Below are 19,243 nucleotides of genomic sequence, written 5' to 3'. Positions count from 1 at the left end.
AGTAAACTGATCCTTTATTCAGCAAGCATCACTGAGACCTTGTGCTGTGTCCATCACTGGACTAGGTGCTCTGGCCCCTGCCTTCACAGGCTCCTGGTCCAGGGGGGTTATCCCAACCGCCGTGACAGGAGCAGACTCAGGTTCAGAATGAGGCATTTGTTACAAAAGCATGGGGTGGGGTACCCACTCTGGTGGGGTGGGGGGCATCACACCCCACTGAGATCCCCTTCATAACCAGGTGCACTGGCTAGGTGTCAGGTCTTTTTCACGGATTCTAGCTTACGGGACAGTTGAGTGTCTGTATTTCCTACTTCTCCATGCAAGTAGGTAGCAGACACTGACTTTTCCGGTCTCAGGAGACTGTGGCAGTGTAAAAAGCAGAAGTTGCCACAGGAACTTCCTGTCTTGGGTATATACATGAGAGGTTGAGTCCTGGAAGCACTCTCAAGAAGTATTTTAGAGGTGAAGTTACATACCAACATCTGGTTTGACCTACCCACATGTAAAAAACATTTTAAAATTAGTACCAACATTTACAAATATGATTTCACAAAACATGGACCTCTTTGTGCACCGGGAAACCAAGGCCTGCTTGCAGCTCCCCTGATGCATCTCCTGCAGTCCCCCAGCCCCTGCCTATGACTTACCATGTCTACACTGGCATGGCCTTACTGTTTGCTTAGGAAGTGAAATATTTCTTCCACCAACATCTCCATTAAGCAGGATGAAAGTTTTAAAAGTTCACACGTCTCATGGAGCACCTGGGTGGTTCAGTCAGTTCAGCATGGGACTCTTGATCTCAGCTCAGGTTTTTTTTTTTTTAATTACTGTTTTTTATTTATTTTTGAGACAGAGAGAGACAGAGTGTGGTGGGGGGTGGGGCGTGGAAAGGCAGAGAGAGAGGGAGACACGGAATCTGAAGCAGGCTCCAGGCTCTGAGCTGACAGCACAGAGCCCGAGGCGGGGCTCGAACCCATGAACCATGAGATCATGACCTGAGCCGAAGTCGATGCTTAACCGACTGAGACACCCAGGTGCCCCTCAGCTCAGGTCTTGATCTCAGGGTTGTGAGTTCCAGCCCCACGGTGGGCTCCTTGCTGGGCATAAAGCCTACTTAAAAAATAATAATAATAAAAAAAGTACACACGTTTCAGGAGAAGCCAGAGGGAGTATGTTTCCTGGCATCGGTGAAGACTGACCCAAAGTGTTTGGTATGAAATAAAGTGTGCCTGGATAGAGGGACGGAACCTTAAGGCACCAAAGCCAAGAAAACTGCTTTTTCCGGCGAACGGCCCGCCCTGCTCATGTCCATCGTTTATGTGAGACTCAGAAGGACAAAAGTGCTCCGTGAGTTAGCTGTTTTAGGGATTTGGCAGAGGAAGCTTGAGAATGACAAAGAGGTTAACTGCTGTCTGCCCCTTTGGAAGGGGCTCAACAGTTGTCATTAAGGGGCTTTGCATCTTGGAAAGTGAGATATCTCGCATATTCGAGCTGGAGGCTTGCACAGTCAAGCAGGTGTCAAGGAGATGTATGGAAACACACGGCCCCAAGTCTGCTGGTCGAGCCTGTGTTGACAACCAAGGGTCTTCCAGCGTTGGGTGCTTACCGTGGGCTCTGGGAACGTGGATGGGGAAAACATCACATCTCAGGCCTCTACCCTCTCATGGAAACGTAACGGTCCTTTCCAACGTGAGGATAGCCAATAAACCACAGTGATATTACTGCATGGGTGCCTTCACTGCTGGTAGGAACTGCAGATGTTTTCATCCATATATTTTTTTAATTTTTTGATGTTTATTTATTTTTGAGGCAGAGGGAGACAGAGTGCGAGTGGGGGAGGGGCAGAGAGAGAGGGAGACACAGAATCTGAAACAGGCTCCAGCCTCTGAGCTGTCAGCACAGAGCCCGATGCGGGGCTCAAACCCATGAACCGTGAGATCATGACCTGGGCCGAAGGTGGTCGCTTAACTAACTGAGCCACCCAGGCGCCCCTATTTTCATCCACATTTTAGCTGGTGCAGATAGCTCTAAATATCCTTTACCTTTGTCCTGATGTCAGGATGGTGGTAGTTACTGCGCCTGAGCTAGACCTTGCTGTTGACTGTGCAGATAAAGAAGCACCTACATTTCCATATCATAAGTCTTTTTTATAAGTATTTGGATATTGGATAAATATTTGGATTCAGCATAACTGGTTTCTTTTATGATCCTAGCTACTTTATTTTGGACATCAAAAATGGTATTCTGAGAAGAGAGTCATAGGCCTCCCCAGACTCAGAGGTGTCGTCCCTGACTCAAAGCCGCGGGGGTTTCTGCAGGACCCGGACATCCAAGTTGACCAGCTTTGCCCACACCCGCCTCCCAGACTTATCGGCCTGGGTCTGTGGGCAAGATTCTGCACCCAGGTGCCCTTCTGTTCCTGTGCTGTGTGTGTGTGGTGGGGGGCAGATCACAGGAGATAGTGTTGGGTGATAGTGTTGGTTTTTTTAAAGTCATCTTTAGTTCTGTGCATCAAAAGCAGGAAGAAGGGAGAAAGGCAGGGACTAACGGAAAAGTAGGGCCAGATACAGAGGGAGAGACAGAAGACCAGAGAAGCAGACAGGGAGGAAAAAAACAAGAGAGATAGGGACGGAAGCATAGAATGATGATTAGACATGAGATATGTGTAGACAGAGACAGGGTTGAAAGAGCCATGTGATTTTGCAAAATTCCCTTTGACATTAACTGTTATCTCTTAAAAAGGCAACAAAGTACCCCAGCGTGCCTCAGTGAGCCCTCACCGTGGGCTTGCTCCCTTCCACCGACTGACAGGGCAAAGGCAACACGCACTTCCTTCAGCCCTGCCCTTCGACAGAGCTGAGAGGAACTGAGCAGCCTCCCCACTGCCGCCGTGGCGGCAGCTTCCGCCTTGTCTGTCACGCGGAATGTGGCTTCTGTCCCTCACAGCCTTGGGTCAGACAGCCACAGTGCTTGCTCGGAGGGGAGCCAGGAGCAGAAAGCCAGCATGGGCTCTGGGGCCAGCATGCTGAGAGCCCTCCTCCTTCTCCTAGGTGAGTGAGGAATGCAGAGACAGGGTGGACGTGACTCGTCCATGGCAGGGGTGCCTCAATGAGTGGGAAACTGGGGGAGCATTAGCTCACTGGGGCTCAGTCCCTGAAGCACAGATGAGTCCCTTTGAATAGACAGCTTTTCTCAGTTTGAGACACAAGGCAGTGAAAATGATTTTTGTTTGTTTCCTTCCAGCTGCAACTTACAAAGGCTTCTTCTGGGCCAGAGGGGAACAGGAAAGGGTCATGTGGTAGAAAGAGCTTTGGGCTTGGGACTTAGACCAACCTGGCTTTAAATCATGGCTCCATTGGTACCAAACGGCAGCAAGTTTCTTAGACTCTCTCTCAGTTTCTGAACCAGTAAAATGGGGGGTAATAATGCCTAGCTTCCAGAATTGTATGAAAATTAAGCTCCATTTAATTAAGTCAAACCGAAATAATTACATAAAATGAGAAAATGTGGGGATGTAGGTGCTTCTTTATAGTCAGTGGTGAATCAGTCTTATTGGGGAGCGGAGTAGGCTCTTAGTCACCCAGAAGTATCCTGGTTTTTTTAAAGTCATCTTTAGTTCTGTGCATCAAAAGCAGGAAGAAGGGAGAAAGGCAGGGACTAACGGAAAAGTAGGGCCAGATACAGAGGGAGAGACAGAAGACCAGAGAAGCAGACAGGGAGGAAAAAAACAAGAGAGATAGGGACGGAAGCATAGAATGATGATTAGACATGAGATATGTGTAGACAGAGACAGGGTTGAAAGAGCCATGTGATTTTGCAAAATTCCCTTTGACATTAACTGTTATCTCTTAAAAAGGCAACAAAATAGTCCCTCGTCTCCACAAAGATGCTGTTTCTCAGAACTTGCACTGGGTCAAAACTCAAAGGCAAGCAGCCTGTCTTTGGATCTAATCTTCTGTCGGGGAAGCAACAGCCCATATCCTGGACATGGGCAGTGTTATTCCCACGTCCCTGAAGCCTGCACCCAGCCTGGGAGCGAACACAGACTTTGGCTTTCTGGGAGCTAGCCTGTCAGTCAGAGAGCCTCAGCATCTATCAGTTTACACATGGAAATGGGCACATGTAACGAGTGGCAGTGGCACGGAGGGGGTGGCTAGAATCAACAATCAAGAACTCAGAGTGTGTAGGGCAGAAAATGCAAAGTGTGCTCCGTAAAGCGGCAGAAGGTGGCAGATGTTCTAACCTGTGTCTGCTTTTGACCTTACCTAGATATACAAACCAGTGGGTCCTGGGGGAAGGGAGAGGAAGTTAAATTTAAGAAATCCAATGGAAAAAATGTGCGTATTGTACAAACAGGCAGCTTGCTGAAGAAATCCAAACAAACACTAGACCTTGAAAATGCTGAAGGTCGCAAATAGTAAAACAAATAGTAACATTTAACATTTTGAGTGGACTCGATAGGCTGCATACTCCCCTAAACACTCGAGTTAGCTCATTCCATCCCTACGACAGATTTATGAAAGAGGTCCCACCATGATCTGCACTTTATGGAAGGGGTTTTAATTCGTTGGCCGAGACATCACAGCCGGTTAGTGTTTTCACATATTATTAGTAGAGAAAGTAGCGTTTTGGAGTGTGTACCTAGCTCTACACCTGCTGAATGTTAATCTTTTTCTGCTATTTACCAGTCCCGGGATGTGAACGGGCTGTTGATCCTTTCTGCTCAGTTTTCTCATCTGTAAGTTGGGGATAATGATTGTCCCAATCTCATAGGGCTATTGAGGGAACCCAAGTCTGTTACCACATTTAAAGCATGTACCTAGTATCTGCCATGGGGTGAGTACTCACTGTTGGATATTTGGAACACTACTTGAACCGATTTTCTCAGAAGGCAATTTGACAATACGTAGCAAAGTGTAAGCTGTTCACAATCTTTTATCTGGAAATTCCACCTTCAGCTACTTATCCTGATGAAATAATAGGATAAAACCTCCCCAAAATATTTAATGGGGTGCTCTTCAGCACTGCTGACCCCAGTGGAAACCAGAAACAAGTGATTTTCAGTTGGAATCTGGCTAAATCAATTATACTTGAATGTTTCTAATGATATCCAATATGTTTACATAAAAGACATAATTTCCTCGGAACTGACATGGACAGAGGAGAAGTGACAAAGTGACAGTTACAGAGTTATCGTTAGGTAGTTATATTTTGCAATATGTTTGCTTGCCTCTCCAAAAATTGGCTGGAAGTAAATACAGCAAATTGTTAATTGTTTCCTTTTACTCTTTCTAGGAAATAGGATAAGGAGGCATCTTTTAGTTTCTTTGGATTGAAATTTTTCATAATGATCTTATATATACTCTTAATACCAAATAAATTTCTGTGCAACAAAAAATAGCATGATAGCCTGTTGAAAGTTGTAAGAAATGGTGGAGACTTTATGAGAAGCTGGTGAAAGAGATCTTGAGGATCACTACCGAGTGACACCCTGTAACTGAGGGCAGGTGCCAGGCTGGCCACCCCAGGATGTGTGGGAGAGCTGTGTGTGAGGACTTCTGGGGACATGGTAGGCATCTCTGCCTGTAGACTCCAAGGCTTGCATGACTCCAAGGTCAAGGCTTGCATGATCCACTATTCTCCGCCTCCCCCCCCCCCCCCCCCAGAGTAGCTGCAGAGTTTTGGGAAAACCAATTTTCAAGTATTCTAAAACTATTTTTAAAACTGAGATCCATGTAATGAACATATGGACTCAACACCTTGAATTACACATTAAAAACCTCAGCTGGCTGTTTTCGATACATGGATTTGAAGGGAGATAGGTAAATCAACGCATCCATCAGAGAAACGGAATGTCACAAATGGAGTTAATGCCCTTTAGGCTCCCCTCCTCTGTCTGGTTTTCCTCTCTCCTCCAGAGGAAACAGCACCTCTGTACTTCCTTCCTGTGCTGCTTTCTAGGTGTTCAACTTGTGACCTGAATGTCACCACAGCATACTCAACGTGCTGCATTAGCTCCCCATTCTGATCACATACATCTGTTTCAACTGCCCACTGGATTCTGATGCAACACTGTATCATAATTTAGTCATACATTCTGGTACTGACAGATTTGGGTTGTTTGTAACTTTTTGCCTCCGCAGTCGATGCTGCAATGGGCCTTTCCATCTTCTAGAACCCTCATTCTTCTGGGAGACAGTCTGGAAGAGGTGTCATTGTCATGGGGATGCGCGATTCTCCCTTTATTGGATATTGCCAGATTGCTCTCCGTTAGTGAGATCTGGACATCTCTGTCCCTCTACAGATTTAGTAAGATTCAGTATTGTCAGACTTTTCATTTTTTTGCCTATCAGAGTTGTAAAATATTATCTCCAAGTTTTTAGGTTACATGTTCCTGATCACTAGTGAGAATATGTAATGTATGTTTACCAGAGAGCCAGGATTCTTTGTTCTGTAAATTTCTTGTTATTTTTCTTTCGTTATTGGTCTTTTACATATTTTTCACAAATATGCTGTCTCAGTATATTGCTTATCTTTTATTTTGGTGGCGCACTTTGCTCTGCGGAAGTCTCTAAATGTGATACAATCATATTTATCATTCTTTGACTTTTGGTGTGTTTGGTTTTTCTGTCTTGTCTAAGAATTTGGCCTTTTTTTTTTACTTTGAAGCAGTTGCATTTTTCACAATTGGACTTTTAATTTGTTTGGAATTTATTTTGTGTGTGGCCTAAACAAAGGATCCAGTTTTACTTTTTTGGGGGTATAAAACATCCATTGTCTCAATATCATTTATTTAACAATCTTTCCTTTCTCTCCTGCTTCGCCATGCTTCTATTTTACACCCATTTAATGAGTGAACTGTTAATGGGATTCCTATTCTGTGCCACGTTTTGCATCTGTCTGTGTTGAGTCATGTCACACTGCTTGATTTACTGTAGCTTATGAATCTTGGTAACTTGTAGGTAAGATCCCTTCTCCTCCTTCTCCTTCATCTGTTTCCCCTCCTTCTCCCCCCACCCCCTCCTTTTTCTCCCTTTCCCTCTCCCTGGCCCTTTCCCCCTCCTTCTTTGGCATTAAACTCAGCTCTTACTATGTCTTCTCCCTTGCACGTAGAATGCTTTTCTGGAAAGCATCATAACGACCCACTTCCTGAAAGCTGATTCTGAGCATGGTGCCTCGCCCAGCACTGCTATGTAGGTTTCATTTGTTTCTCACAAATAGCCCACAAAGCAGATGCTCTTATCAGCATGCCTATTTCACAGATGAGGAAACTGAGGCGCAGAGTGATAAAGTAGCTTACCAGAGGTCATCACAGCAGGTGAGTGGGACTGCTGGAATTCAAATGCAAATATTTTGATGCCAAAAAGCTGTATTTTTAGCTCTAATACCTAACTGCCTCCCAGCTGAGAATAGAAAGTAGGAGTGTCATCATGGAAAACTGACATGACTTTTAAAACTGTTCTTTCAGTCTTCTATTTCAAGATAGTTTCAAACTTAAAGAAAAGTTATAAGGGGCGCCTGGGTGGCTCAGTCGGTTGGGCGTCCGACTTCGGCTTAGGTCACGATCTCGCGGTCCGTGAGTTCGAGCCCCGAGTCGGGCTCTGGGCTGATGGCTCAGAGCCTGGAGCCTGCTTCCGATTTTGTGTCTCCCTCTCTCTCTGCCCCTCCCCCGTTCATGCTCTGTCTCTCTCTGTCTCAAAAATAAATAAAACGTTAAAAAAAAAAATTAAAAAAAAAAAAGAAAAGTTGTAAAAATAAATCATACAAAGAACACCTATATGATTTGCTGACTTCTTAATCAAATTACGATTTGCTTTATCTTATGTGCTGTCTATAGAGAGATATGTTTATATAAAACAAACTAATATATATTATATATGTTTATGTGTATATATATACACACACATATATATGTATATACGCACACACAGACACACACAGACACACACACACACACACACACATATATATATATATTTAGAGAGAGACATCTTTTTTTCAGAGCCATTTGAGAGTAAGTTGTATATATCATATTTTTTTTAACTTCTAAATACATCAGTGTGTATTTCTTTTTTTTTTTTTATGTTTTATTTATTTTTGAGAGAGAGAAAATGCGAGCAGGGGAGGGACAGAAAGAGAAGGAGACACAGAATCCGAGGCAGGCTCTAGGCTTTGAGCTGTCTGCACAGAGCCCGATGTGGGGCTGGAACCCAGGAACTGTGAGATCATGACCTGAGCCAAGGTCTGACGTCCAACGGACTGAGCCACCCAGGCACCCTGTCAGTGTGTATTTCTTAAGAATAGAGACCATCTCTTGCATAACCACAGCATAGTTATCAAGGACAGGAAAGTTAACATTGACACAGTCCTTTCAAGATCTCAGTTCAGTATTTCAGTACACCCACCAATGCCCTTTGTAGCTTTCACTGAACTCAGCAAAGGACCCAGTGGAGGGGAAAGGTGTTACATTTGGTAACCTTGTTTCTTTAGCCTTCTTTATCTGGAACATCGGCACAACCTTTGTCTTTTATGGTTGATATTTTAGAAGCTTCCATCTCCTTTTTTTTCATAGAACATTCCTCATTTTTGAGTTTGCCTGATAGTCTAATGATTTCAGTTATCCATTTCGTGCTAGAAAAAGCATAACTGCTCTTGGGTCCTTCTCAGGGTTTTGCATTTGGAAGCATTAAGATACCTATTTGAGAAAGGCTCATGTACATAATAATAAAAGACTTACAACTAGATTTTGGATTATGTTTGTCACAATTCTAAATAAATTATTTGCCACTTAATTACTAACTGATCCATATTGTTAAATTTTGCTAAAATATTGTTCTAAGAATAGCTATTGATAAGATCTGGTGAAATTTCTAAGGCATTTTCTCAGAGGTTTGCACCTTCCTCTTTAAAAGGCTGCCATATAAAATATTCCTATGGTCTCCAATTCCAACCAAAACGTCAGCCATCTGTCTCTGTTTTAATTCTGTTGGAAAGCACCCGCTGAAATCTATGTATTATTATAATCATGATAATAAAAGAAATACAATATCACTTTAATTATGTTCCAGTGGCTAAAACATTCTTCACTGAAAGAGCCAGAGTTATTGAAGAGAGCAGAGGCTTTTCCCCCCCTTAATTTATAATGAAAAGATGGCAGAGGCCTGGGTAAAGAGAATTAAATTCGTTTTTATCTTACAAGTCAAAGTCATCACTTTATTCCTTGGCTCTTAGTCCCTGAGATCTTTGTAAAAATCTTTCCTGACAGCTTTTCCCCTGTTTCAGATTCCTGCCAACACAATGTTTCAGAGTCGAGCAGTGTGTGGATTCCAGGTCGAAAGAATTCTTCACTGCTGGGTTTCTTTTGCTGTGTAACAGTTTACAACAAATGTAACAAAAGAAAACAATACACTAGGGTCACTCAGAAAGGCAGCAGAAGGTGAAGGAAGAAGTCATGACCCCAGAAAGGCGAGGCAAAATGTCTTGATCGAGCAATTCTCTGCGTGACTTTTGCCCATTTTCTAACTGGTTTGCTTGGTTTTTCCTTTTCTATTGAATTTTAAGAGTTCTTAATTTGTCTGAACATGAGTCCTTCGTCAAACATGCAACCTGCAAATATTTTCTCCCAGTCTCTAGCTGATCTCTTCATCCTCTCCACAGAGTTCTTCACACAGCAAAAGTACTTAATTTTAAGTAAGTCTAATTTACTGATATTTTTTCTCTTATGGATCATGCTTTTGATATCACATTTGAGAAGCTTTCACCATGCACACCCTAAGTCTCCAAGACTTTATTTTATGTTTTCTTTTAAAAGTTGTCAACTAAAAAATAAAGTAGACTAAAATAGACTAGACTAGAATAGAATACAATAGAATACAATAGAATAGAATAGAATGAAAATAAAAACAAAAATAAAAGCTTGATTGGGGCCTCAGAATTGCAATTCAGGAAACACAGGTTTGGGCAGCAATCCAAATAGCTCCCCTCCAGGGGACAGAAGTCAAGGGTGTCTAAAGACAAAGGGAATGCTTATATGTTGTTTACAAAGAATTTCCATTGCTGTCGGCAATAGAAAAGTACTCTTGACTGAATATAATTGGTTACTAAGGCTATCGCTGAGCAATCTCTTACCATATATAGCAGGTGGGTAGGTGTTCAGGCGGAGTCCTTGCAATATTTGTAGCTTGGCCCAATTCAAAAGTTCATGGTTCTACCCGGTGAGGATGTACATAAGGCCCATCTCCTTCATGGCCTTCTGGTTCCCTTTAAAAATCCCTTGACATAAATCACCCCATTTCCACTTCACCTTTCACAAAGTTATATAGTTTTATATTTTATATTTAAATCTATGGACCGTCCAGAGTTATTTGTGAATTTAGCTCAGGATGCTTAATTGGTGTTGTTATTGCTGCCTGTAGATATTCAATTGCCCCAGAACTATTGGTGGGAAAAACAATCCTTCCTCTGTTGCATTGATTTTGCTCCCTTGTCAGAAATCGGTTGGTCATACTTCTATGGACTATTTCTGGGTCGTATTTTCTTTTCCATTGGTATATGCGTCTGTCCCTCTGCGAATACCACACAGTCTCGATTTCTGTAGGTATATACGTTTCAAGATGGTAGAGTGGTCCCTCTTACTTTACCCTTACTTTTCAAAAAAAAAGTTTTTTAGAAATTCTATTTCTTTTACCTTTCCATGTAAATTTTAGAATAATCTTATCTATTTCGACAAAAGAATCTTGCCAGGATTTTGATAGGAATTACATTAAATCTATAAATCAATTTGGGGAGATTGGACATTTTTATTATGTTGTGTTTTCCATGAATTCGGTTTGTATTTCCATTTGTTAAGGTTCTTTATTTCTCTCATTACTGTTGTGGATTTTTTTTAAATGTTTATTTATTTATTTTGAGAGAGAGAGAGAGAGAGAGAGAGAGAGAGAGAGAGAGTGAGCTGGGGAGGGGCACAGAAAGAGGGAGAGAAAGAGAAAATCCCAAGCAGGCTCTTTGCTGACATCAAGGAGCCTGACGTGGGGCCCAAACTCACTAACCATGAGATCATGACTTGAGTTGAAATCAAGAGTTGGACGCGTAGCCTACTGAGCCACCCAGTCACCCCTGTTGTGGAATTTCTAGTATGTGAGACCTGTACATGCATTATTAGACTTATACCTAAGTATTTTGGGGGGGAGTGATAGTAAGTTGTGTTGTATGTGAATTTGCTCTTTCTATGTGTAATTGTTGATATGTAGAAGTGTAATTGATTCATGTATGTCGATCTCGTATTCTGCCACTTTAAAGAAATCTCTTATTAATTCTAGGTGTTAGTTTTTAGATCCCTTGCAAATCTGTATATAGATCAAGATCTGCAAATGGTCTTATTTCTGCCTTTCTGAATGGTATGCTTTTTGTTTCTGTTTCTTGCCTTATTGGACGGCCGGAACTTCCAGTCCTTTATTGAACAGGTGGGGTGATGGCAGATTGTTTGTTCTTGATGTTAGTGGGAAAGCGTCTTGCTTCTCACTATTAAGTAAGATGTTACTTGCAGGGTGTTGTTTTGTTGTTGTTGTTGATTTTGTTGTTGTTTTTTTTTTATAGTTTCTTAGTTAAGTTGAAGACGTTTCCTTCTCTTCCTAGTCTTCCAAATATTCTTTCATGAATGTCTGTAGAACTCTATCAAATACATTTCCCACATCGCTTGACATGATCATGTGATTTTATTCTTCAGTTTGTTAATATGGTGCATTACATTGGTGGATTTTGGAATATCCAACTAGCCTTGCATCCCTGAATAGACTCCATTTGGTCACGATGTATAGTTCCTTCATTTTGCTGAATTCTACTTGATAACATTTTGGAAATGCTGTTTGAATCTATATTCATGAGGGATACTGGTCTGTAGTTTTTTTTTTTTTTCCCGCACCATTTTTTCTCTGGTTTTAATGTTTAAGTAATGTTGTTTCATAAAATGAATTAGGAAGTGTTCCCTCCTCTTCTATTTTCTGGATGGGATTTGTGTATAAATGATGTAAGTGTTTCTTTAAATGTTTGCTAGGATTCTCCCCTGAAACTGTCTGGGCCTGCAGATTTCTTTTTGGGGGCCTGCAGATTTCTTTTTGGGGGGTTGCAGATTGTGAATTCAATTTCCTTAATAGTTACAGGGCTGTTCACAGTATCTGTTTCATATTGGGTGAGTTGTGACAGCTTGTACTTTTTGAGGAATTAGTCCATTTTATCTAAGTCACCTAGTTTTTGTGTGTAGAGTTGTTCACAATATTTCCTTACTATCCTTCTGATGTCTACATGGTCTGCGGTGATATCCCTGTTTAACTTCTGATACCGGTAATTAGTGTCATCCCTCCTTTTTCCTTTGTCAGCCTTGCTGGAGGTTTGTCAGTTTGTCAAAGAACTGTTTTTGTTTTTTTTTCCCCCATTGATTTTCTCTATTATTTTTCTGTTTTCAATTTCACTGATCTATTTTTCTAAAAATTTTTTTTAGTGTTTATATTTGAGAGAGAGAGACAGACAGACAGAGCGTGAGCAGGGGAGGAACAGAGAGAGGGGAAGACACAGAATCCGAAGCAGGCTCCAGGCTCTGAGCTATCAGCACAGAGTCTGATGTGGGGCTCGAACTAGTGAACTGTGAGATCATGACTTGAGTCAAAATCAGACATTTAACTGACTGAGCCACCCAGGTGCTCCTCAATCTCATTGATTTCTGCTCTTATCTTTATTATTTACTTCCTTCTGCTTCTTCTAGCTTTATTTTGATGTTCTTCTGGTTTCTTCAAGTGGGATATTAGATTATTGTTTGAAGACTTTTCCTCTTTTCTCATGTAAACATTTATAATATAAATTGCCCTCTCAGCACTGATTTAGCTGCAACTTACAAGCCCCGATATGTGTGTCTTCATTTTCATTTGATAAATAAATATTTTTTTAATGTTTATTTATTGTTGAGAGTGAGAGAGAGACAGAGCATGAGCAGGGGAGGGGCAGACAGAGAGGGAGACACAGAATATGAAGCAGGCTCCAGGTTCTGAACTGTCAGCACAGAACCCAACGCGGGGCTTGAACTCACAAACCGTGAGATCATGACCTGAGCCGAAGCCGGATGCTCAACCGACTGAGCCACCCAGGCACCCTGGTAAATAAATATTTTGATTTCCCTTGGGACTTGCTTTTTGACCCATGAATTATTTAAAGTATTGTTGGTTTCCAAGCATTTGGAAAATTTCCTGTTATCTTTCTACTGTCAATTTCTAGTTGAGTTCATTGTGATCACACTTTGTATCATTTAAATTATTCTAATTTAGTTGAGGTTTGATGCAGAATATAGTCTAGATGTCTTGGTATATCTTACATAAGGGCTTGAAAGAATGCCTATTCTGCTGGTGTTGGGTCCTATTGTTTGATAGTGTCGTTGAATTCTTTTCATATCATCATTAATTTTTTTGTCTAGTTGTTCTACCACTTGTTGAGAGAGGGTTATCGAAGCCTTGATTGATTGATTGATTGATTTTTAATGTTTATTTTTAAGAGAGAGAGAGACAGAGTGTGAGCAGGGGAGGGGCAGGGAGAGAGGGAGATACAGAATCCGAAGCAGGCTCCAGGCTCTGAGCTGTCAGCACAGAGCCCGATGCGGGGCTCCGACCCACGAACCATGACATCATGACCTGAGCCGAAGCTGTATGCTCAACCAACTGAGCCACCCAGGTGCCCCGATCGAAGCCTTTAACTCTAATTGTGCCTCTATTTTTCCTTTCAGTGTTATAATTTTTGTTTCACATATTTTGTAGCTCTGCTGTTTGATTATAGATATTTAGGATTACTATGTCTATTTGGTGGATCGATTCTTTTATAATTATGTAATGTAATAAAATGTCATGTAATATCTCTGGCCCTAATAATTTCCTTTGCTCTGAAATTTATCTGATATTAATATAACTGATGCCTCTTTTCTTTTTGTTAATGCCTGCATTTCTTCTGCCATTCTTTTACTTTCAACCTATCTATATCATGTTTGGGGTGAGTTTCTTGTAGACAGAATATGGCTCAATCATTTTTTATTTAGACTTTCTGTTTTTAACTGGTATACATTTACAATTTACACTGTTATGCTATAGCTTTCAGTCTGCCACTTTACATTTCGATTTCTCCTTGTTCTCTTTGTTTCATTTCTCTTTTCGCTACCTTCCCGTGTGTTACTGGAACATCTTTTAGAATTCTATTTGATTTGTCTGTAGTGTTTTCGAACATATTGCTTTTCATAGCCTTTTTAGTGGTTGCTGTAGGTATTACATTATGTATATATAATGTATCACCATCTATTGTTGTCAACATTTTCACAGTTCAAGTGAAAAGAGGCAATTGTGTCTCTGTCCCTTTCTTCAATATTTCCTCTACAGACACTGAGAACTACAATAGACGTGTTATTTTTTAGCCTGAACTGTCACACATAATTTAGAAATCTTAGAGGAGAGTGAAAGTCTGTTTTATTGACTCATATTTTTAGCAGCTGTGGCAGCCACACTGTGACCTCAGGCCACATGCTGTGTCCAGCGGGGCTCCCAAGGTCCTCAGCCACTTTGCCTTCTTCTCTACACCTTTTAGGATTTTCTTATGTTTGTTTTCGTGTAACATCTAGGCTTTAAGCTATACTTAGTGAGAGGAATAGGGAAAAGTAAGCCTATTCTAGTTTGCATTCCAGAGATGGGGGCCTGAAATGAGTTTTTAAGAGGCCTGGCAGATGGGTGATTTGGAGGAAGCTCTTTAGGGAGGGGTCTGGGATACTTAACATCTCTCAAACATGCGGCACTGATGTAAGGGATCCTGAGGGGAGAAACATGCCTCATGGGGTAAGGGCGGTTGGGGTGACCTCAGCACAGTGCCTGCTGGGAATTGCCCGTGGTCCTTGCACACTGGACAGAAGCTGGCCCGGCTGGCACACAGATCAGCAGACTTTTTCACTCGCTTCCAAATTAAACCACTTGTGCTTCCTCCTTAAAGTCACTGTAAGCATCTCTGTCACATCCAGACCCTCATTTATCCTCCAGAATTGCTTGAACTGCTCCTTTTATTAAATTTGATTCCATTAAAAAAGGGGCTAATGGTTCTCAGTAAGATGAACTGGCTTTCTCTCTCCTGCTCATCTGAACAAAACGGATGAGCAGCTGGGGAATTTCTGCCTGGAATCTGGCTGTACCCCCTCAGAAACCTAGGCAAACCTTTGGGCCGTGTTGTCAATGAGCTGCTGTCCAGGGGAAGAGGTGAAAGGTGTGGAGCTGGGCTCCTGGGCCACCGTGCTGTCCTGGGACACATGGACACTGGGGCTTTCTCTTTCATTAAGCAAATATTGATTTCTGTCAGGCTCTGCTGCAGTACAAAGTCAGGCCCCTATCTGAAAGAACTGACAGTCTATAGGAAGGACAGTCGCGATGTGGTATGTTAAGTGCTGAGATGAAGGAAACATGGAGGAAACCAGAGAAGAAGCCTCTGATCCGAACTGGGGTGTTGGGAGGCCTTCCTGGAGGAGGAGACTTACTGAGTGAGAGTTGATCGTGTACGTGCCTGCCTGGCTAAAATCCTTTAACAGATTCCCCCTGCTGCCAGGACAGGCCCAAGCGTTTACTGTGTCCACAGGCCCTCCTCAGCCCCATCACGTGCGTCACCCCGTGCTTTTGCGCCCCAGCCCCATGGGATATCTGTCAAGTTCCGTTCTTGAAGCCTCCTCATGAGTCACCTGCTCTGTGTGGGATTCGTGCTGCTGCTCCTAGAGCCCCGGAGATGCTCCCTCACAGATCTCCTCACAATCCTAATCGCATATCTGCCTTCCTATGTGCCTGTTTGGGATCTCGTTCCCCGCGGTGCTCTGACTTCTTTGGGGGCAAGGATCTGGTCTCTCCAGGCCACCGCCCAGCACACGCCCCGCACCAGCACTTGTTGGTGAGTTGATTGGTGCATGAGGCGAAACTTCAGCTTCTAGGAGCCAGTCTGCAGGAACTGGGTGCAGGAACGGGGTGCGGGAACCAATCTGGTTGCGACAGGAAGGATGGAGCTCTGAGAAGAGAGGGCAGCCCCTGCTGAGGCAGGAGGGGGAGGGCAGCTTGGCCTGGAGGGGAAAACTGGGTGAGGCTGAGCAGTGAGCACAGGCTAGTGGAGGAGGGCTTGGTGAGCCCCGGGGAGGAAGGTGAGGCTTATCTCGCAGGGCATTTGCTACAGCTGGAGGAAGAGCCTGCCGGCTGCGGTGCCGACCGGTGGGTCGGCTGTAGGCAACCGTCCTGGGAGAGAGAAGACAGGCTGGATTTGTCTCGGGCCACACCAGCAGGGTCTGCCGGCTTGTAGGCCACATTGCACGCCTCATACCCGCTTCCCCATTGGAAGCGGCATGTGACCTGAGGTGTTGGCGTCCGTCATGGCTTGTGGCTGGCCCATGACGAGCCTCATAGAAGACAATGTTGGCGGGAGCTGACCCAGAGAAGGCTCTGGAGATACTCAGAGAACAGAGATTCCCCCATACCACGGATGAGCCCTACTCATTGAGCCACACATGACACGTTGAGAAACTGTCCAGCCTGTGTGCTGGTGTGAGTCCCTTTCCTGGAGCCAGGCTGACCCAGACTCAAACCCTAAGGCTCTCCTATTCAGTCATGTGGCCCTGAGATGACCCCTGACCTGCTGGGGCTTCCTGGAGAAATGAGGGCCATGGACCCCAGGGGAGAGGTCCCTGTCCCCACTCTGGCTGTAAAGGGCCCCCATATCACACATATATCCAGATACAAAGCCTTTTTTTTTTCTTTTTGGTCTTATAAAGTGTTTTCAGAGTTCAGGAACTGGGTCAGCACACATTCATATGGGAGGGGGACTTGTGTGTGCACCAGGCGGCCCAAAGGGGGGTGTGGTGTGTCCAGAGAGGAAACCTAGCCTTGCGGGGGCCTGGAAACTAGACGGCAAGGGAGGGGCTGCTTTTATTTCAGTGACCAACAGGCACTCCTTGGCGGATAACCAGGAAATCTCACTTCCTTCTTCCACTTGGCAAGCTAGTTTGGGAGGCATGCCTCAGTGCTGGCCAGAAGTCCAGGAAGGAAAGCAAGGTGTTGGGGAGGAGGCCGCTGGGAAGGCTGACTGGGCCAGGCCCTGTCATGAATCCTGCAGGGTCCTGGCATTGCAGGAGGCCCGGGCCGGGCCCCACATCCTTCTGTTCTGCCCAGAAGACCAGCTAGCCTTCAGGCCCTCAGCAGGGAAGCGCTTTCCCCTGGGAAAGGTAACCCATGGGGAGTGGACAGCAGGACCCTCAGGAGCATGTGGGCTGGGCCATGCGTGGCTGGATCTTGAACTCTTAATTATTTAGACTTGTGGCATGCCCTCGGCCCTGCAAATTTTAAGGAGTTTTCTTGAAAAACAAATGCCCAGCACAGACCCTGGCACACAATAAGGCTCAGAGAACCTCTGTCCTGGTGGATGGAGGCAGGTGGTGTGGTATTGCTAAGCTCCTGTGGCTCCTGTGTTGCTTGGGTGTTGCTGTTTCTGCTGCAGTGTCATGGCCCTTTCCCCGTGGACCAGGCCAGCTGTCGTCCCACACCCCGCCCCCTGGGCACACGCTTCCCTCCGCCGGGTCCCTGAGGACTGCGGAGCGGAGCTTCTCAGAGGCTGAAGAGCACAGTATGAATATTGCATGAATAATAATAACCCCACCACTTAGCGGTTATGCAGCGTTTTCCCCGTCCACAATACTTTACCATCATTAATTAGTTATTCTGCACTGCTTCCAGCCTCCCCGCGCTCTCTGAAAAGGCACTCTTGCAAACGGGCCTTCTCTGGTCCGAAGCCCCAAGGTTGAGTGGGTGGGCGGTCCCCCACCTGGAATCATACAGCCTTCTGGAGGCTTCTGCTCGGCTCTCCCACTTCTGATAACGTTGATGGGGACGACAGTCTCCTTTCTGACCTGAGTTTCTGCCTAGAGCTGCTTTCTGGTACGCTCTGCCCGCCCCCCCCCCCCATCTCCCACAGCCTCTAGGAAAGTCGAGAACCCCATCTCAAGTGGGTGGCTGAGGGCCTGTGCAGGAAGCCTCCCTCCTGCACCTCGGTTGGTGCCCACACACCTTCAGGGGATCCCTGCAACGCCCTCTGTGTCGTTCGGCAGGCTTCCTGTGGTCAGCCCTGTTGCAGAGGGGCCACCGAGCTGGGAGTCAAGTCACGCCTGGCCCAAGGCCACTGGCTGAGCAGTAGCAGAATGGAAACTCCGATTTTCTGGTTCCAAGTGTCATTCCTTTCCACCCACCATGGATTCAGTCATATGAAGCTTTCGTGCTCCCACAGAGACATTCAAAGATGGACCAACCCCCTCAACCAGCATGTGTAGGGTTAGCCGGGTGTTCCCACAGTGGGCCCGCTGGGCCCGCCTTCCCCAGACAACACCACCCACCCCACCAGGGCAGCCTGAAGCTCCTCCTGACTTCCAGCACTTCCGGCTCCTTCAAAGTTTCAGCAGCAACCCTGCCTGGTGTGATAGTGTTTGATGTCACCACTTGCTGGCCAGCATGGACTTGGGACACCCTGGGGGGCTTGCCCCTTTGGGAGTGCTTCTCATTCCTGGAGTGCCCTTGTCCTTGGTTCTACCTTGGGCCGAGGCCGGCTCCCGGCCTCCAATCCCTCCATTAGCCTGGAAAGGTATTGATCAGTTTGGCTTCTTTAGCTGAGTGTTTTAATCCCCGTGTGTGAATCTTTAAGAATTAATTAGCAAAGATTGCTCAGGAAAAACAAAGTAGGCACAAGTTTCGATACTGTCTGGTCACCCACCAGTATTATTTTCCTCTTAATTAGGATGCTATTTCTAGAAGCTGGAGGTATTTTCCCTTGTGTTTTGTAGCCTCGGGTCAGCCCCTCTTTCTTCCTGTTGGCCTCCAGACTCTAGTTCCTGCTCATGGTGGCTTTGTCCTGTCCCTTTCTCATCCTCTGGAGAACCCCGAGAGCCTCAGTTTACCCCCTTGCTGCTCTGACTCGCTGAGCTGCCTTCTCCATTCCCAAGCCCTGGCTCCCCCTCCGGCCTCTTGGCCTTTGCTGGTGCCTTTTCCTCTGCCTGGACACCTTCCCCTTGCCTGGTTCCACTACACGGCCGCCCCCACCCCCAGCCCCTGTCTTCACTAGGTCTTATTTGTCCTTTCGTTTTTAATTTAAATAATGCGTGCTCCAGGGGCCTTCTCAGACTCCCCTGGGCTGGGGTAGACCCCCCCCTTCCTCCCCCGCC

At 44.8% G+C, this 19,243-nt stretch overlaps 1 protein-coding gene across 1 annotated transcript in view; it reads left to right on the top strand.

Annotated features, from left to right (window-relative positions):
- Positions 1-2,857: 2,857 nt before the first annotated feature.
- TMEM273 (transmembrane protein 273) overlaps positions 2,858-19,243 on the top strand; it is a 34,691-nt gene continuing 18,305 nt past the window's right edge. Inside the window, exon 1 of the mRNA XM_007080025.3 lies at positions 2,858-3,050. Coding sequence (XP_007080087.1) covers positions 3,005-3,050 — 46 coding nt within the window. The 5' untranslated portion in view covers positions 2,858-3,004. The remainder of the gene's footprint in view (positions 3,051-19,243) is intronic.

Source organism: Panthera tigris, chromosome D2 (genome assembly GCF_018350195.1).
Source record: "Panthera tigris isolate Pti1 chromosome D2, P.tigris_Pti1_mat1.1, whole genome shotgun sequence".
Taxonomy (NCBI): domain Eukaryota; kingdom Metazoa; phylum Chordata; class Mammalia; order Carnivora; family Felidae; genus Panthera; species Panthera tigris.
This window is presented reverse-complemented; position numbering and strand designations above follow the sequence as displayed.